The sequence below is a fragment of the Lathamus discolor genome, chromosome 6 (genome assembly GCF_037157495.1).
Source record: "Lathamus discolor isolate bLatDis1 chromosome 6, bLatDis1.hap1, whole genome shotgun sequence".
Taxonomy (NCBI): Eukaryota; Metazoa; Chordata; class Aves; order Psittaciformes; family Psittacidae; genus Lathamus; species Lathamus discolor.
In genome coordinates this window covers 57562782-57583435 of record NC_088889.1, presented here as the reverse complement: position 1 = coordinate 57583435, position 20654 = coordinate 57562782, and the positions used below count along the sequence as shown (strand labels likewise).

General features: G+C 38.7%; 1 protein-coding gene across 3 annotated transcripts in view; it reads right to left on the bottom strand.

The window, feature by feature from the left end:
- TUB (TUB bipartite transcription factor) overlaps nt 1-20654 on the bottom strand; it is a 71511-nt gene that overhangs the window by 28792 nt on the left and 22065 nt on the right. For 2 of the 3 annotated variants that reach the window (XM_065682966.1, XM_065682967.1), the window contains exons 2-3: nt 11762-11813; nt 10189-10351 (exon numbers count right to left, since the gene is read on the bottom strand). In XM_065682966.1, coding sequence (XP_065539038.1) covers nt 10189-10351; nt 11762-11813 — 215 coding nt within the window. Of the gene's footprint in view, nt 1-10188; nt 10352-11761; nt 11814-17705; nt 17753-20654 lie in introns of those variants that run through there. The other variant, XM_065682968.1, reaches the window with a different exon arrangement.

The following is a 20654-nucleotide window of genomic DNA, read 5'->3' as shown; positions in this document are numbered from 1 at the left end:
GTGAGGCAATTTCCCTGTTCCCTGTTTCCCTGTTCCCTGTTCATCAGGAATCCTTCCTGCACATGAACAGCAATAGAAACACCAAGGAAATTCTTAGAGGAGTAAGATGAAATGGATTTATCTCTGTCTGTGGAGACTGTAGCTTACAAACCCACAGCTACCCTCTTCAGCACAGCAATCTGTCATGAGTAGCATTACATTCACAACACAATGAGCATCTGCGGCACCCAATAAACACACGCTCCTTTTCTCATTACACAGCGGAAGAGTTCCAGATTTAGAGAAAATACACATTAAATTAGTAGAGGGGTGACTAAGAGCCCAATGAAATAGCTTGTCACTGCCCAACACCTCATACGTGTCTTCATCAACCATTACTCACAAGACTGCAGTCCCTTCGCTGAGTGTAGAGGAGCACTGGAAATGAATAAGACATCACCAAAGGAGTGAGTGCACAGGATGCTAGGGAAAATGTCACATTAAAGACAGTACACTGGGTCCTATATTCCTGGACATGGCAGCCTTGGGCTAAGCAGGGAACCAAAGAGTCTCTGCTCCACAGTCTTTAAATGTGTGACTTACCAACCCAGCAATCTATCCTGTATTTGTAGCTCAGTCTCTCTTTAAAAAACAGGGGTTCTTTTGTTTTGAAAATGCTAATCCACATTATAATTAAATTCAGTACAAATTGCCTGTATTAAATGAGCAGACAGTTCTCTAAATCATTTTAAATATGGCCATATTCATTCACTCAGATGAAGCATCATTTACTTGGTCCAAAGCAACGATTAATCAGCAAAGGATGAAACATTCTGACACTGCTAATTGAAAAGCTAAAGACTTTTCTTCACTATCTTGTCAGCCATCCTTTGATCTAACAACTAAAAGCCTGAAGCTTTTTGAATTACTTTTGTGCTATAACTTTCAGCAAGAGATATCTGATTATAAGTACATACATGATGGAGCTCCAAAATGCAGAAAAGGCAATATTTTCGTTGCTTTATAAGGCAGAGAACAAGATATCAGTCCAGTAGCCATTCTGAGCATACACCATCACTGCTGTCTCTGGTAAACAGGAATTTCACTTTAAGTGATAGAGGCTTAAAAATAAGATTTAAACTATAAATGTGCAGATGCTGCAGCTGGGTTCATGTAAGGAATTGGCACAGAATTTCCTGCTCCTAAAGGATGCTTTTCTGAGCTTTAAAATTACATTTAAATGTTCCTAAAGGATGCTTTTCTGAGCTTTACAATTACATTTAAAGCACCACCTCTAAAATAAATCCAAATCTAATCCCAAAATACCATCTGCACCACAAAACCATCTTGTTCTTAGCTATTAATTATTCGGCAAATCTCAACTAAGGCTCATCTACTCACTAATGTTTTCTCTCATGACTGCAGATACCAAAGAAATTACGTATGTTTGCTACTGACTGTACAAATTCAGTTCAGGACAGCACTGAATTCCTGGACATTTGGCTACATATATGCATTTAAGCACAGGATAAGCACTGGTCTCCCCCACCTATAAGCACTAACCTCCTCATGGGTAAGTGCTGCCCATGGCAACAAGGCAGGAAGTGAAGTTTACAGTGCAGAGCTCCTGCCAACAGGGCCAGTCAACACTTTGATCCCTGCAGAGGAGTGGGCAATGGGCTGTCTTCTGAAGCCTGCCAACCTGCAGAGAGAGCTCTATAGACCTTCCTTGCTTAGTGGGTCCAACAGATTTAGATGTGGAACAAAGTAAAAAATTCTGTTTTCTGTTTCCAGCGCTTTCTCCTGCCCTGGAGAGCTGTAAGAACAACCATTTCTGATACCCTGTGTACTCACTCAGCAGCTGGCCATTAGCATGCGGAGCTTAGAACTTACTGAACCAGAACTCCTAGTCTGTTTCTGTAGAGATGAAGCAACTCATAGAGGTAATGTTTATCTCCAAGCATGTTGTCAGGGGATCAAATGTCTTCCCCTCTGCCCTTTACTACATTTTTGGATCACTAAGTAACAGCCTGACAAGAATTTCCCTTCTCAGCAGGATGGGAACCTTGAGGCGAACTCTAACCTGCATTATCCACAGCTTTTAGACAGCCCCATAAAACAGTTCCCCGCAAGAAAGTCTGAATAAGGAAAATAGGATAAACTGGCCTCCCTGGATAATATTTGCTGATATGACAACAAATTACGTCCTTAGTTGGATGTTAAAGAGTTAAAAAACAATGACAGGCAGTAACACAGGATAAAAAAAGAACCTTAAATGCAGCTATACAGGGATGAAATTTCAAAGACTGTCACTCAAAAATGCATTCATTTCAGTACAAAGAGAAATTTAGACAACTTCAAAAATCCTTATGAGAGTTACCTTAAACAATAGAAGACTACATTTGAAAATCTAGCCTGATACTCCATGAGCCCCACCCCAAATTGTTAAAATCTTCACTTAAGCACCCAACCCCCTCCAATATTTTCCTTTTCTATTAGAATTATTCATTTGTACTAGAATTTGCATTTGGACAAGACAAAAATGGAGGAGCATATGTTGTGGGGAGACAGAATTCCTAACAGCAAATAGCAATGAACTCTCAGATAGGGTGTTTCATTCTCATTTCAACTCCTAAATTGTAAGATACAGTTTTGACAAAGTTGGCAAGCTTTCAAATACAACAATGACATGATTTTAATTTCAGTGTTATTCATTCATGTTCCTTAAATCAAGTATTGACTACTATCCTCAATACAGGATTAGGAAAAAAAATACTCTTAGGGAAATAGAAAATAGCACATAGCGCTATATTAATTCAAGATCTGAGCTGGAAAGAGGAACAAACAGTCCATTAACAAGGTGAGTGTAGAAGGACTCGCATCTAAGCAGAGAAGGGCAGTATCCTGTCTTTGCCCTGCATCACCAATGGCCTAACTGCTAAAAGTGGGAAAAAAGAAGCCTCTCCCATGAAGCAGTTCCATGTTGGACAACACTGCGTGTTACAGGGAACAGGGATAAAGCTACGGTGCACAATCAAACAAAAAGATGCAATTTGTAAGGAAGTGACAAATTCTGTGTTATCTGTGACAGATAACACAGAATTGGAAAAAAAATTTGAAAGACAGTTATCCACACACATTTATATGAGCAAATGAAAAGCATACTTTTTTGTCTGGCCCTCATGATGAGAAGTTCACACAGGACATTAGTTTCAAAGTAGCATGCAATGAAAATGCAGGGTTTTTTTTCCATTTGCATGACCATTTGTCTTGACAGGAGTGCTTGCACACTCTGATGGTCTTAGAGGAAGAAACAAAAAAAGAGTCTCTATGAATCAAAACTTACCAATCTCCATCATATTAGAATACCATGTGCTGAAAAACAGTGGGTTTTATCAGTACATTATCTGAAGAATGACATGAGTGAAAAATCACCAAAAAAAAGGAAAAAGAAAATAAAATTAAATGGCTACATTAAAAATTTGCCAGTCTCTGTGGAAAACACCCGAAGTAGAAAGAGGACGAACCAGATGATGAGGTATGTGAGAAAAACTATTGGCTCCACTGGGTAAGGCAAGTGTTCATTTTATTTACCAATGTCCTCTCAACAGTTAAAGTGAAATCCAGAATAAAAACCATGCAAAAAAACCATAAATTACAGTTCAGTGTACCTTAACAAATCAATGCAAATTGATTGTCCTTTTCTTACAGTTGACTGAGATGTTCTTGGGCTTCACTGTAAGAACAGCTTGCTATTTTACTTTGTAAAGTTCTAACCTTAGTGAATCTTGTTGCTGATTCGGGCTGTTCACTATTACTTTATTTATCAACTGAGATTCTGATCTGGTCTACAATCCAACTAAATTATACTTGATTCTACCAGAAATATTGTAAAGATGGGCAAACCCACTGTATTTTACAATGCAATACAATATTTTTATTAGTTTTATAAAAACAATAAAATTAGGGCCTGAATCAGGGCAAGGACACTGGTATGTTAGTTAATATTCAATCACATGATTTCTGCTTCAAAATGCCTATAATCAAAGGCATTACCACTGCAGTTAGTAACAATCATATTCCCAAAAACTTGTATTGCCCATAAATTCCCTATGTCTCCTTGCAGCTTGTGTATCTAACACTGATGTGTTGACTAGGCTGCTTCTACAAAGGTGAAAATTCTCATAAGCAAAACTGAATGGGAATGAGCTGCGAAAAAAGAAACAAGTGTACATGGGAATCTGGTGGTGCTTAAGGTCATTATTAAAAGCTCACTGCTGTAAGATTTCCTCAGAAAGAACAAAGGAAAGAATTCAACAAAAAATTCTTCTCAACCCCCACATAATTGCTGTCTGACCCTAGGGATGGGGGGAAAGAAAAGGAATCATGTGAAATGGGGAGTTAATAGCAATGATTTAGACTCTTTGGGAAGCAGACAACTAATAAGGAGAGCTAAAATTATCCATGAAAAACCTATGCCATAAAGACAGTAAAGAATTACATAATTGTTTAGTGTACTGGGGCCCTGAGGGCACAAGTAGGCTTTAATTGCCCCAATGAGCATCCCTGGGGGCTTCCACCCTCATCCTGCCCATGGGCATGGGCTCTATTTCAGCTCATGATGCAGGTGTGCTGTGTCCCAGCTATGTCTCTTGGGAGGACCGTGGTGCTACACTCTAGGTAGCTCACCTGCATGATGGACTCCTCATATGTACACTGCAGCCCCATCTCCTTTCCAACCTGGAAGCACCCTGGAGAGCCCCGGATTCATCCCTTGTTGTGAATCTGCTGAGAATCCTGTTGGCAGTGGCCAGTTCTGCATGCCGTGTCTGAAGCAGGTGGGTTGATCTGCGAGGGCATCGCCCATGCTGGGGTCACCCTCATCTCCTGGCCCCTTCTCCTCCCAGATACTGAGATTGTCAAGGACAGAAAATAACAGCTAGTGCTGAAGTAGTAACTGAAAGTAAATACAATGTAAGTGGATCTTATCTCAAATCTTTCAGCACCAAGAAGCACAAAAAGACCTCTAAACCTCTTGCTACCCACTGCTCTCTGATCGTTGTTGCTGGGTTGGTTTGTTTATTTTGGAAATGTACTAGCACAGTAAGGGTTGCTGATAAATCAAAAAGATGCTTTAAAGAATGAAGGTGAAGAGACTGCAGCTGAAAGGGAAATTTCAGAATATATGTTTATTGGAAGTTAAGTATTTTGCCCACACGATACTTGGAGTGCTGCCTGATCTCTCAGTATTAATAGTCTTGTGCACAGAACATTCCTTGCTATCTTCAAAAAATAAACAAATACCTTGTCATTTCAAGGTCAGTGGAAAACAGGGATGGCAAGGCACTGTTTTGATGAACATGCAAATATATGGAGTTTTAAACGGGTAGTTAATTGATGTCATCTTATATAACTGACAGCTTGATACTTCTCAAAAAACTCTCATCATTCGTGGTAAAGGAACAGAATGACACATCAAAATTAACCATCCAGAGCTACGACTTATCGTCAGAAGTCTGTTCAACACACAACACAACCATTACATCTAAATGTGCTGCCAAATGTCAAAGAAGGAAAGTAAGAAAGTAATTTTTACACATGGTTAATCTAAATCTCTAAATTGAAAGTTGCTATGAAAATTACTCTGAGAATATGTAATTGAAAACATTTTTAATTTCAAGCCTTAGAAAAAACCAAGCCACAGCTGCAACGAAGTATGGTAATATTAATGAAAGCATATCTGGCACTCATTCAAATCTCTGCCTTCCTCAGTGCTGCAAAAGGAAAAATTGCTCCCCAATGGATATTCACCATTTTCACAGAAGTAAAATTACTCTTCTCTGTAAAAATGGGCTTTCATCATTTGCATTAAACGTAATTAAATAATGTAATTAAATTGTTGCAGTAACTACTGTATCTCTGCATGCTACTTGGCTCCAGGAATGCTCAGTATGTATTTTCAATCTAGACTGAAAAGAACTCATAGCAGAATTTGGCAATGTCATATCAGGCTAAAATGTTTGTTCAGGTTTTCAACAAACTTCACAAAATACATGGTGTAGAGATACAGGAAAACAAACCAGCAAATGTGACTGAAAGGCATTACAGAATGGCAAGTAAAATTTAATAAAAAATTTAAACAAATAGGTTTAAATATGTTCTCATGAAGGACACTGAATTGAAAATAAACAAGAATACAAAAAAGAGAAGAGAGAGCAATTTGTAAGTGATCGCTCCTACGCAGAAGAATTAAATTTATGCCAGTGAATAAATGACCTTGTCGCCTTTTATATACAATGTAAACTTCATAGCAATAGAAAATTTTGTTATTGGTTCTTATTTCGCTATTTATAATGATGAAATAGTGATGAAGTTGTATTTGGTAGTGCAAGAGACAGATGCATTATTTGTAATAGTTGTAATAATTGGAGCCAAACATCATGGAAGTTAATGGAAGGATACCTGCTGCTTGAAACAGCAGGAAGATAATTTAGGGTCTAACCTACAAGTGTGGTCCCAAAAGTATATTAATACTTGCATTTCAGGGCAGGGGAAAGATGGGGAGAGACACTATGATCATCATTTTACATGAACACTTTCCATTTGGACCAGAGTGCCAAAGATTCATTTTATCTCATGTTGGCCTATTCAACTTAATTCATGTCAGGTCCTGCAAACAACTCAAATACTTCTGTTGTTATTAATTAGTCATTATGCCAACAACCAAATGGTTTAAAAAATATATATTACATGCAAGTCATTTACAAGCTACAGAATTGGAAAACTTTTACCTGTAGGTGAAATATGGGTAGGAACTGACAAGAAGTGATCTTTATGAAGACTGGTGCATGGTGAACTCTGCAGAGCCACTTCCCCAGTGGAAGGGCACCCATGTCCTTCAAAGTCTCACAGCACGCAGAGGAATTGCTAGTAACACTTGTCAGGGAAAAGAGACACAATTTCATCCTAACAAAGCGTCACCTCTCTGTTTTGAAGGTATTTAAGAAGAATGATCCCAGCAATATTCCTCCTTACTCTGTGAAGAAACCCTTTCAGCAGAGCCATTTTGTTACTTATTAAACCAACAAAAACCAAAACCTCAAGAGAGCCCTGTACCTGTTCAGTTTCATAGCGAATTAAACTGGTCCCAGCATCCTCAATCCTAAGAAACACAGATGTAGGAAAGTCACATTTGTATTATCCCTTTTGTGAGCTGCCCCAGCCGTACTCAGTCACAGCCCCTCCATCCTACTGCATCTTAGATTTATTTACACTTCCCTTTGGCTCCAAGCTAGATGAAGCAAAATACATGTGCAGCCAGAGGACTAGCAGTGATCACCCTGTAACTCCCTGCAGAGGATCAAAACCAGTTAAAGCCTTCTTTATATGGAAAAACTTGTGATCAGCTTAACTAGCGAAATATGCTGCTCCACCGTATCTACCTACAATATAGCTCTTCAGGCCAATGTTGTATTCCAGAACAGCAGTGACTGACCTTTTACTCCACACACTGATTATTATTCTGGAATGAAATGAGTTTTTATTCCAGAGTAGAGTTGCCCATCAGGGAACTATCGCAGCACAGATAACTGCATCAGAATAAGTTATAGCAGTGTATGAAAGAAATTTTCCCAGCACGGAAAGCCTAACATCTCAGAATTGCTGTTATCTCTGACCTACTTTGCTCAAAGTACCATACAGATACCTCCACACAGGCATCCAATTATTTGTTGAAATCAACAAGTACTTTTGTGCTACACAGAATCAGTACAAGCTAAAAAAAGAGAGTACAGGAGGATGATAGGTGGAAAGAAGTGATCTTTTTGTAGCATTTGCAGTACAGGAATTGATTTCACAAACATGCTCATCTGAGCAATGTAGTTCATTCAGTAGACCATCAGCTCCCATCAAAGAGTCATTCTTAACTTAAAATCAGCATGCCCATAACAGAAACAAATGAACGGAAAAGAGCAGAATAGCTCTTTAGAAACAGCCCAGCTGTCTCATGCATCCGACACTGCCACATACAAATGTTTTCATTGAAAGGGAAAAAAATGCCTACCCTGAAGCTGAATACCATAGTTAAAAATGGTCATCAAAACCTAGATACATACCATGCAGTGTAACTTAAGACACAAGGCACATTCACAGAGAAGACCACACCATAAAAGGACAAATCTGAAGTTCTTATAATATTTTCAAAAGCAATGTTCCTAACACTTTACTAGGTAATTAAATTCTCCTAAATTGGCTTTTGCTAACTGCACAGTTTATTACAAGGACAGCTGTTCCCAGGGATTAACAAACTCCATGCTGAATATGAGAAATACTGCTATATTTTTTTTGCTCCTCTGAAACTTTATGAAACATTGAAAGGGTTTGAGAGGCAAATTTAGAACAAACTTACTTAAGTTGAATAAATTAATAAGTATTCCAGTAAATGGTATGGTGCAATTTTACAGGAAGGGTCACTTTTACCTTAAGAGGACAGTTAATCTTACTTAAGTCAGAAAATCCACTCTAGTGCAAACTGTTCAAAATTTAGCTCAATGCAGATATGAAATTTACTCCCATTTACGGGGTGATAATGTTTTTTTCTCTGATCTGTGAAAATTAAAACCTTGTTCAGTTGATATTACAGAAGGTTTAGCATACAATGGCACCTCTATACCATAAGTTACTATTTCTTAACATGTATCAACACAATTTTCCAGTTTCTAACAATAAATTCTGTAGCCGTAACCACAGCAAAAAATGCCACCAATTTGCAAACCAGGGGTAGAGACTCTGGAAGTGCACTTCTCACAGCATGATTACCCAGTCCAGTAAATACCTGCCATCTCATTTTTGAATGATGTGATGAACAACTGAAAATGAAATGACAGGGTAGATGAAAAGTAACCACATGCAGTACAGAGATCTGAACTGAACAATGGATTCAGTTTTTGTTTGTTTTAAGAGTAGGATTCTGGCTGGTTTGGGTTTATTTCTACCAGAGGCAGATTCACAAAGCCATCTCAGGTTTTGGATTTTAGACATTAAACCTTAATTATTCTGGCACCTAGTAGCATTCCCAACCTGAGAACAGGCAACTGCATTACCAATACAAGCAGATTTCAGCTCTGAAATATTCCCTGAGTATTAACATGCCCATTAATACTGAGGGAAGGAAGCCTTTTTCCACTGATTTATGAATCCCTTATGAATCAAATTCAACTTAACAATCTGCAAAACAAGAAAATTTGAAAATTACTGTTCTCTATAACCCTTGGAGGTGTTAGCAACGTGGAACAAAATCTACAAGAGACACGATATTGAAGAAGGGTTACCCAAGCTTCCCTCAAGGGAATCCTGAGGAAAAGTATGCATCTATCCTCACTGGGGAGCCAACAAGCAAGGGCCATATGAGAACAGAACTAAGTAAGAACTGTTTTCCATAGGATTTATTCCTGATGATTAAATTCTTTGAAATCTAATAATACAGAAATAGCATTAGGTTTTTTTTCGCTATGTCTGTGACACCTTAAGCATATGGAAGTGTTCAAGGCCAAGTTGGATGAAGCCTTGGGTGGGATGGTTTAGTGAGAGGTGTCCCTGCCCATGGCAGGGGGGGTGGAACTAGATGATCTTGAGGTCCTTTCCAACCCTAACTATTCTATGATTCTATGATTCTATCTATACCCCTTCTGGATTCTGTAATCTTCAATAAAAAAGCACAGACCACATTGTACAAGCTTGAAATGTCCTTCTCTACCTACTTACCAATTTTGATGATCCTTGCAGAAACACAGTATCTTTGAACTGATTATATTCAAACTAAGCAGAAATTAGTGAACATGTTTCCAATTTATCATTAACACTGACAGGCTTAAGCAAAATTACCTACAGAAGAATATGTAGAGTGGAACAGCATAAGCATTACTTCTGTAGGAATCAAGGCTGAAGACACCTAAGTATATACATGGTAGAAGGGACAAGCCACTCTCTCTTCCCACAGCACTGAAATGGCAGGTAGTTACCTCACTCCCTCCTGCTAGGCTAGCATTGCAAGTTCTGATGTTTTTATCTCAAAATACAAGGGAAGGATATCAATTATTTATTAAAAAAATCCAAAACAACCACCTTTGTTCCCATTAGCATACATGTAACATAGAAATGTCATACTATGACTTGCAGTAAATACACATGCAATAGATCATATTTGTATACCATGATATATGGTGCTGCTGTTGCTGTTAAGATATGATTCAACCAATGGTGCTTGTTCTTCTGAATGTTTCATTCTGCGTGTCCTTGTGCGACTGTCCACATTGGACTGAACCATTAATGGCTCCTGGCGCTTTTTTTTCTGCTTCTGTTCTAGCAATGCTCGCTGAGGAAAATACAAAGAAAAGCATCTGTTACTGGACTCCAAACAGTAGCAACCTATGATGAAAAACAATGGACACCTTTACACCTTCTCCAGTGTCAGCAGTTGGCAAGTGGGATATTGGGATACTGGGTTATAGGAAATCTTTCCAAAAAAGCCACAGAAAACCCACTGCTAAAACACCTGCTGAAAACAGCAAATAATTAAAATAGATCTTTCTGAGCAGTCTACCAGCTGTCACAGCCTCTTGGAAATAACCCTTGGGAAAACAACAGTGTGAGAGTACTGGCTGTGAAGCAATGGGAGGGAAAGCAAGGGCATGAGACAGAGACACCAATTTCAATTTCTGTAAATTAAAAGCAGGAAACCTGCAAACTAGAATCAAGTGATAATGCTGGACGTGAGCCTAATCCAACAACTATACAAGTCAAGCTGTAATTAAACACATTAATTTCTCAGCTAGACCAGCTGAAAACCAAAACCTTCAGCATCCAGTGGCACTTCTCTCTTTAAGCCCTCTTCCACAACCTCAGAGAACTGTTGATTTTACTTATCCATTATCTTCCCATTTCCCTGCTCCTGTACAGCGATTTATTTTTTTTTTTTTTTTTTGTTCTTTTCTAGAAAGGAGATACACAAATCTCCTTTTAGGAAAGAACAAGAATGGAGAATGGACTGTTTCAGCTCCATAAGTTGCGTGGAACACCTCAACGTGACTTCAAAATGATCAGAATCTAGTACAGGATTATGGCATTAAGAGACAGCATTTGAATTTGAAAATGAGATGCTGGTAGACGTGCAAGCTGATAAAACAATGAGAAAGGAAATGCACAGAAAACATAAAATTAAACCCACAAGGTTTAACTAAAAACATGACAAAGGACCACAGAAAACTCAAAGGAAAAGTGCAAACATCAAATTAAAACTTGATAGTAAAATTTCCTGAGATTTTGTGGGAGAGATTCTGAAGAGTTTCTAAATCACTTTCTTGTACAAGTCATGTAGGAATACAGTAGCAAAATAGGCAACATAGTGGATAGTGCCACTAGTGTACAGCCACAGGGGCTAAATCCATGGAATTAAAAGATGTAAAACCTTTGTGGTAAACCTTTGTGGACCGGCATGTTTGCCAGAACCTCTTGTCCTTTCTGGTCCATTAAAGGGGTAACAAATACATTGTAAATCAGCTTAAAACAAGTCCAAGGCAATGGATATGAGAATCAATCAAACCACAGTCATAAGAAAAATTTTACTGGAAGTCTAAATAAGCTGTAACCTCCACAGACCTTTCTTCAGCATTCCCTAATCAGAGGATGCAATTTTCTATCAATTACCAGATACATGTGTCAGTGATTTCATTACTTCAAGATCTATATTTTAGAGAGCAAGAAGGTCCCCCTCCCAAAATCTTACCTGCCTGTCAAGCTTCTGCTGACGCAGGCTGCTCCCCTCATCATCCAGAACACTGCAAAGACAAAGAGTACGTAATTGGAACAAATTTATCACTCAAAATAACACCTACCAGCAATCACTGGAGCAAACTCTTGAAGGAGTTATCCATATAAAACTCCCACTATGTTTCAGGGAAGTTTGCGTGCCCCAACCTGCAAACATTGGCTGAAGAGCATTCAAATGCAGTCCAGGGAAAACTGAATAAATATGGCTTACATAAACGTCAACAGAAATATGTATTCAGACAGTTCACAAAGAAATACAAAATTCACAGTCTACAGATTGCCTTCTCCACTGTCTTCTAATGCAAAATGTTGAGGTACACAGCAATGGGGTTTGTCAGAAAATTTGCAGGTAAAGTATATAAGAAGTGAGGAGTGCAAAAGAGCTGCTCAGCAACTCCACAGTATTTAAAATTACATTAAGAAAATTAACTGGCTAATCTTTCGTACACTGAAAACCAGAATTTATTCCTGAATATCTGAAAAGTCACACTTATTGCCATGCACATCAACTTTAGAGACTGGCAAGACAAACAGTATGGCGCACTGCCATATAATCTTTCTGCTTATTGTTGGTAGTTGGGAGAGTCGCTCCGGCACATTAAATTATTTTTATTAATTAGATGTTAAAAACCAATGGCACTGAAGTCAGAAAATTATTTTTGTGAAGCATTTTGTCAAACTACTGACCACACTTTATTCTTCCGGAGAACAAAGGTCTCTAGTGTAAGAACATTATGGTTAAATATTGCACATAGATAATTAAATCTTTTAAACTGTAGTATGTCATCTACAAAGAAGACAGAGCTATAAAGCAAAAAAATAGCCTCTTACATGTAGAATTAATTTTCTCTTACAACACATTTTTATAAAAGATTAGCTTCCTTTTTGTTTTATAAACACTCTTAGCAATCAAAAGGATAAAGAAAGAAAAAACTCCAGAACAAACGAACCTGGATTCTGACCTACATACAACCAAACTGTACTGCAAAAAAAAATATTACTTCTCATGTATTACTATATACACTTTAGGAGACAGTAACATTGTAGACTTAGAACAGCTAATAAAGGCATGCAGAATGCCACCTTTCCAATGCCAGCATTATCTCAGACTATAATCAAGCATTAGCTTTTCACAATTTACACTCAAGTTCTATGTTACAAAAGGCTGATGTTCCACAGAATTAAGCTGTGCTGTACAAGTACCTTGGGTATGAAATTACAGTCTCTTGTAGAGACAAAACATTACTCATAGTCCACAAAAAAAGAAAAAAAAAAAAAACATATTACAGGAAGAACCGTCACACTCACAAAAATGTTCTTTACATCAAGCATTCTTAATTTGATGAATTACAGAAGCAAGTTATAAAAAGAAGATGCACATTTCTCCATGGTATACAATGTCAGCAGCTTTTTTCAATAGTTCTTCACTACAACTGCAATACGTATTAGCTGCACTGCTAGAAAATAAAACTACCCTAATGGATTGGCCAAACAATTGTGTAAAAGGTGCCTAAATATAAAGTTTCAGACTTAACAGCCTGAGAAAATCCTCCTCATTTAAGACAATGCTTGAAAAAAGCCAAAAAAATGTAACAATGCTAATACAGACCATAAGAACAGCAGAGGTAGCAATGCATATAGCATCCTACCATCCATATCCTGGCATAACACACTGCATAGTACAAGGGAGCAGGAAAACGATTGCTGAGTATCACTGAAAAGCCTGCAGTTCTATCCTTTCTTGATGCCTAAATAATGCTTATGCAAGTCCAGATAAAAAGAGGATCCAATTTAGCCCATTTATTCCTCTGCTATAACAGTAGAGCACTACAGCTTTAGTAGAGCACTCCAGCTTGAGACTATGCACTCTGTTAATATTTTCTACAGGACTAGTGGACCTCGGAGTTGCTGATTAGCAACTAATATTTCACATTCCCAGATTTTCAATCTCCTGAGACTCCGTGACTCCCAACACTGCCCACTAACGGACATCAGGTTGTCAATAAACACATACATACATATACAAAATAAGCTCTGTTTCTGCAGCAATTCCATCAGACCCTCACTCTTGCTGCTTTCAAAAACATCTGTAGTGGACTCCGAGATGTGTGTAACCATGACTGACCCTTTTTCTCACACTTCAGTGAATCCTTGCAGAAAGATTTAGCAGTTGAGCTTACCACAGCATCTGTCAGCCCATGCACTCTGACATGCTCCAGGGGCCAAGAGCTGAAATCCAGAAAACCTACCCTCTTCTTTCTTTGGAAGATACAAAAGTTGAGGAGCAGGACAGCCTTTGCCTTTCATTTTCTTTTAAAAGAACACAAATCATTTGCTTTCTCCTCCAGAAGAGTTGTGCTCATGGTGAGGATACAGCCTTTTCTGCCCAGTTTCAGAAGCAGCCATGTTTTTGTTGCTCAGTGGTCCAAATAACTGGGATAGTCAGAGACTAAAGGCCCAGCACAGTGGAAAAACTATGGCTTTAATATGGCAACACCACTACAGAAAATAATCTCATACAGAACTGTTACAACAGTCCTCCCCACCTTCAATATGATGCTAGAAGATCCCAGCAGCAGCGTGAAACTCAGTCAGTCTTAATAGAGAAATGTAACTTTAAAATTCATGAAAACTGAATTACTGAAGAGGATGCATACATATTAGCAATCTCCTGAGCATGCTGAAGCATCCTGAAGATCCAGTAAGGTTTATTTTTACTCCTATTTCATCAAGTATCATGTATCCACCTGGCATATTGGCTATGGCTTTGGCCCATTTAAAACAAAAAGCAATCTTACACTATATATAATATTGTAAACAGCACCTTCAGCTCTGCAGGAATAATCTAATCCAAATTCAGTTAACAAATCACAGCCTGTATATATTTCTTTGCGAATAATTATCCACGGAAGACCCTATCCATCTATACACAACTCCAGCAACATACGCATTAGAGCTTACTGGATGCTGGGGTTAAGGAGTCAAGCGTATAGCTATATATTGAAAAGACTCGTATTAACAGCCTGGACCAAGGCATACAGAGACTTAAGTATTAAATTTAGATAGTATTCTTTCCAAAAGTTAAACATGGCATTTGATTCACATATTCCCACCTCCTATTTTGTAAAGGAAAATGCATCAAATGAACAATCACCTTTTTGTCAAAGTATTGCTTTTAATACCATCTTTTTAAGACATAAAATCATATTTTAGAGACAGTTTCAATGTTAAATTCAATTTACAAAAAAATAACCAGGCTTTCTATACTGCTGCATGTAATAATGAAGACAAAAATACAAGCAAGAACTTCAGAATCGTAAGCTTTTCATAATCTGTATTCCTTAAAAATCATTTAGAGAAAAACCCAAGACCAATCAAGTTTTAAGGATAAAGTTTCATGATTACACGAAGCTCCACAATTTACTTCTGAGATGAAGGCAGAAGAATGTGTAAGTCAACATCTTGCTGCATTTTACTGTAATTCCACATGGACTGATTTCAATTTAAGTAAAATCAGAAAAGCCTTAATTCCAAGAACACATTTCACAGTAAGTACTTCATTCTGAACATGCAAACTGCTTGCATTTCAGTCAGCTACTGCAAGAAAAAAGAATGAAGAAATGTTTCCAATTAGAGTGTGCAAATTGCATATAGACACTGATTTACTTTTTTTTAAAGAAAAACTCTGACTCAGTAAAGCATCTCTATTGTTTCTGCCTGACAAATGAGCAGATGTTTTTGTTCCTTCCTGAGACTGCTCCATAAAGAAACATTTTACATGACAATAACTGTTTTATCAGGACAAAGGTCCAAAACCATATCTATCACATCTCTGCAGCCCAGCACTAATTGCAGTGAGAAGTGTTCCTGGTCAAACAAGCAAAGATTCATAATACTCAACTTTCATACACTGTTTAAAAGCATCACCCTTGCATTTTCTCTTTCTGCCACTTCACAATAACACATTACTAATAGCAGCACCCACAGATTCTATGTGAAATCAGAGACCTTTGTGCAAGCAAAATGAACATACATCATCAGGGAAAAATCCTGAAACAAACAGTTCACATTATAAAAAGATAAGGAGATAGATAAGAAAATATTACTCCCATTTGCAGCACTAAACCAGAAGCAATGGAAAATTAGAGGAGATATTTTCATCTTGAGTTTCTTCTGTCATATTGTCAACTGCAATTTGGAAAAAAAAAAAGATGACCAAACCACATAGAGGGGGAAAAAAAAATACACCATACCAGACTAATCTTTTCCATTCACTCTTGCTGTGAAGAAAGCTGGTATGCTGCTGTGTTGTGGGATCTCTCAGAGCACGGCTGCCCCAAAAGGACAGGAATGGGTGCAATGTGCACTTTGAACATTATAAAGTCTCTAAAAACATATGAAACAAAATTCCTGCAAAGAGATAGCACTTGGCTTATTGAATACCATCTGTCATATTCACCTAATTACACTTCTCTATAATCTCTATACTTCCATGAAGTTTCCGTAGTTCCATAAAACCCAACTGCTCTGGATAATATTACTGTTAAGCTTTTAGGAACAAGCTTTCTAGCAGCACCGATGAAATGCTACTGTTAAAGCCCATTAAAAGGGTCAGGGACCTGCAGGCTGAAGTCATGCTCCAGAGGGAATAGCACGCAGTTAGGTTCTTCAAACAAGTGAAATTCACTGAATTCCTAACCAGTAAAGCCAGCAATGTCTATAAAGTGCCAACATCTCCAAAGCCCTACACCTGCAAGTCCCCACATAAAATAAGTTCTGCTCCTCCACACACACCATATGCTGAGTTCACCAGAAGCCACTTGGAAGAACATTATTATATCAGACACACACCGTAATCAAAGACTTAAATGAAACAAATCACTCTGAAAGACTGCAAGGGCTCCCCTCATGCTAGGAATCAACAAGGTTTTCTGACCCAAAGCAGTTGCTCAGGCATCTGATTCAGAGTAAAAGCTGCAGCTACTATTTTTATGGTAAAATTAGTAACTTCACTCCTAGGCCATCCAAGCAAGCAAAAGCCTGGCCATCTTCTTCATTGAGAAGGAGCCCAAGGACATTCAACTGTAGTTTGCCCTTCTATTGCCAACAGCAGCAAGAGCAGAAGCATATTCACATACGGCAGAGATTATTACCTATCTGATACACCTAACGGTTACCACTGAACTGAGCAGTGAAGTACTGAAATGAAGGTTGCATTTCTTTATGTAAAGCTTCAGAGGAATAAAATTGTTTCACTGTGAATCTCAGTAAATAATAAATAACAGTATGCCTGCTCAGAATTGCTCCCCCTGCCTGGCCAGATGTTCTGAAGACCCTTAAAAAGCCTAAAAGAGATAAAACAAAACGACAGGGAGAAAAGGCAGGAATATGAACGCTGATATTTTTATCAGAATTATCAGCATCAAGTCAGTGACAAAACATAAGATGATGCAGAGGATCCAACACTGTGCCAGTGATCCAAATGGCTTTAAAAGTAATGCTTGCAGGGCAGATGGCTGAAAGCAGAGACTGAATTTGTAGTTGCACAAATAATTACAGAGCCAAATGCTGTATTTTCTTTTCAAATCCTGGCTGGAAAACTACCTTAAAAATCAGTAAATGATTGAGTCCTTCCAAAATTGCTGGTCCTATTTGCTTCAGTAAGGTTTATCTAAATGTCCAGTGTACATTAAGATCTATGATACTCATTATGTCTGTCCAACAGTTCTGTTTGGGGGATTTAAAAAGAACAACAGAAAACTTCTTAGCACTCCAGTAAGTCAATGCAGAACATTATTTGTTAATGTTTTTCTCTTCCATTCTCCTCAGTCACATTTGCACCTGGGCAAGAGATAAAAATTTTATCAGTGACCTGGAGTCACTGAGTGCACGCTTATTACCTTTGCAGAGATGACAGGCTGGTGGGCTAGTTGTTATCCCTGATGCAAGGCTGTCATCCATCGGGACCCTGCCAGGCTGGAAGAATGGGTCATCAGGAGCCTTATGAAACTCAACAAGGACAAATGTAAATCTCTGCACCTGGGAAGGAAGGCTCCACAACAATACAGGCTGGGGACCACCCGGACAAATAAGACCTGGCTCTGCATAGACAGTGAGCTGGGTGTGAGCCAGCAGTGTGCCCCAGCAGCAAAGGTGGCCAACAGCACCCTGGACTGTTCTGACAGGAGCATGGCCATTACATCAAGTAAAGTGATTAACATCCTTCCTTTTCTCCACACTTGTGAGACCTAGTCTAGAAAACTGCATCCAGTTTTGAGCACCCTGGTTACACAAACAGGGAACAAACAAAAGGAGTTAGAGATGTGTGCATGCCTGCAAGGCATGATCTTATCAGCATCGCAGAGACATGACAAGCTGACTCCTCTTATGACTGGAGTGCTGGAATGGAAGGACACAGGCTCTTCAGGAAGGACAGGCAAGGTAGATGAGAAGATCAGCTGGAGTCAATGACCAGCTGGAGTGCATGGAGCTCTGCCTGGGGATGTATAAGGAGCCAACTGAAAGCTTATGTGTCATGATTAAAGGGAGGGCAGGGATAGGCGATATTCCAGTGGGGGTCTGCTACAGGCCACCCAACCAGGAAGACCAAGTGGATGAGGCCTTCTATAGACATATAGGAGCAGCATCACATTCACATGGGAACTTCAAACACCCCAGTATCTATTGGAGAGACAACACATCAGGGTACAAGCAATCCAGGAGGCTCGGGAATGCACTGATGGTAACTTTTTTCTCCAACTGATAGAGGAACCAATGAGAAGAGGTGCTCTGCTAGACAAGGAGCTCCTGGGCAAACTAATACAAAAAGGAAGCCCACAGAGGAATATTGTGAAATTGTCCAAGCAGCCAGGGATCACGTTAGAAAAGCTAAAACCCTGACAGAATTCAATCTGGCCAGATATGTCCAGGGCAAGAAAAGAAGCTTCTTCTGTCAGTGACAAAAGGGAGGCTAGGGAAGATGTAGGCCCTCTTCAGAAGGGAACAGGAGATCAAGCACCAGGCACTGACAAAGAGCAAACAGCCCAACAGACTCTCTGCGCCAAAGGAAACAACAGGAGCTCTGCAGATACTGTAGATAATGCTTTGTATTAATGAGATCCAGTTTTGAGTTCAATCATAAAACTGCCATTCACCTTCCAAGAACAAAACTGAAGTCACTGGGAAAAAGAAACTACAGTTCAGAATCTGAAATGTATAGGCTGACAGCTTTAGTGAGGATGGTAAGAAGCCAGGAAGAGATCTAATGAGAGGAAAAAAAGCAAAACTATTCCCTAAAGCACATTACGCATTTTAAATAACCTGAATTACAGGGCTGCCACTATTGCCCTGGAAAGATCAGTTGAACTAATATTTGTACAGATTCATTCTCTGCAATTACACAGAGCTGAATAAGATAACACAGCAGTAAATTGCAGGTAATGAAAATAACACCTAAGGGAAGAGTGGATGGCTGGGCTATTTCTTGCCTGCTCTCAACACACACAAACTCTGAACACAATGTTAGAAAGAAAATCTATGTCCCAAAAGAGAGAGGTGAATTTAATGAACATGAATGATGGAGCACAAACGCACAATAGCTTCTGGATATTTACGAGCTATGCTAAAATTGTGTTTAAAGTCGATTGATCAGAAGTGCCTGAATAGGAGCAAACTGGAAAGGAAAAAAAAACCAAAACCAACAAGCAGACCTGGAGACACACTACCTGCAATGCAGATGGATCCAGATGACAAATGACATGACTTTCAGGAAGTGTGCTTATTGAAAACACATTGCTGCCAGCCATAGGAAAGATCCAGCCCTAACAGTCAATCTGATTTCTCTTTCAGTATCAAAATTCATCTGATCTCAATCATTAAAACCATAAAATATATGCACAAACGAAACCAACCCATTAATGTACAAAGCAGCCAACCACAACAAACAGCAAATCAAATAAGCAGAAAGTAGGGAAAAGTACTGTCTGGATAAGAAAACTGTGCTTACACACACAGTTCAGAACAGGAGCTCTGTGCCTGGACCTCAGAGGACCGTGGCAACTATACGTCCCATTCCACTATAGCTGCACTGGTAAAAGGCATCACCTAGAACAGACCTCTGTGATTCTGATCTGCAAACAAGAGAAAACCCGCATAAGATAACTGCTGGCTGCTTTCTCTCTTATACCTAGTCTGTGAAACATGGTTTTGTCCAGTTGGCAGCATACGGGACCTATTTTACATCAAACAGTATAACCTTCCAAGACACCCATAAAATGATATTAACAAACAAGTCTTAACTCCTCTTGGAAAGAACTTTGTGATGCAAGAATGAAGCATTACAGGTACAGCAACTAAGTTAACACAATGCTGGCCTTCAAAATAATAGTCTAATTGTGAAGTGTTTAACAAACAAAACACTGATCCCAACAGGAGGGTCAATGTTGCAGGTGTTCCGAGAGGCTTCTCCCAGCAGCACGCATGCAAACACAGGCACAAATATGTAGATCAAATACCCTGCTGCTGAAAGAGATGATATCTGAGGTAATTCACTAATGCAGCAACTTATTAAGAGGTGCCACTGCTACCTAGTTTTTAGGACAGGATAGGAAAAAGTCACAGTGGTATTTATTGGATCTTTAAAGAAACAATAAAATTAAGCTATCAATTTATTTAAATAGTGAAGGTGAAAGAAACTACCTGGTCTCTCTTGGCTGATTTAACAATCAAAAATGAAGAGAAATACAATAAGAAGTACAATTGTGATAGGAAATGTTAGTGTAGTGAAACAGCCAAGCTTCTTTTTCCTTTTTACAGGTGGTTTTACGGTTTCTATGGAATACAGTTTCTAA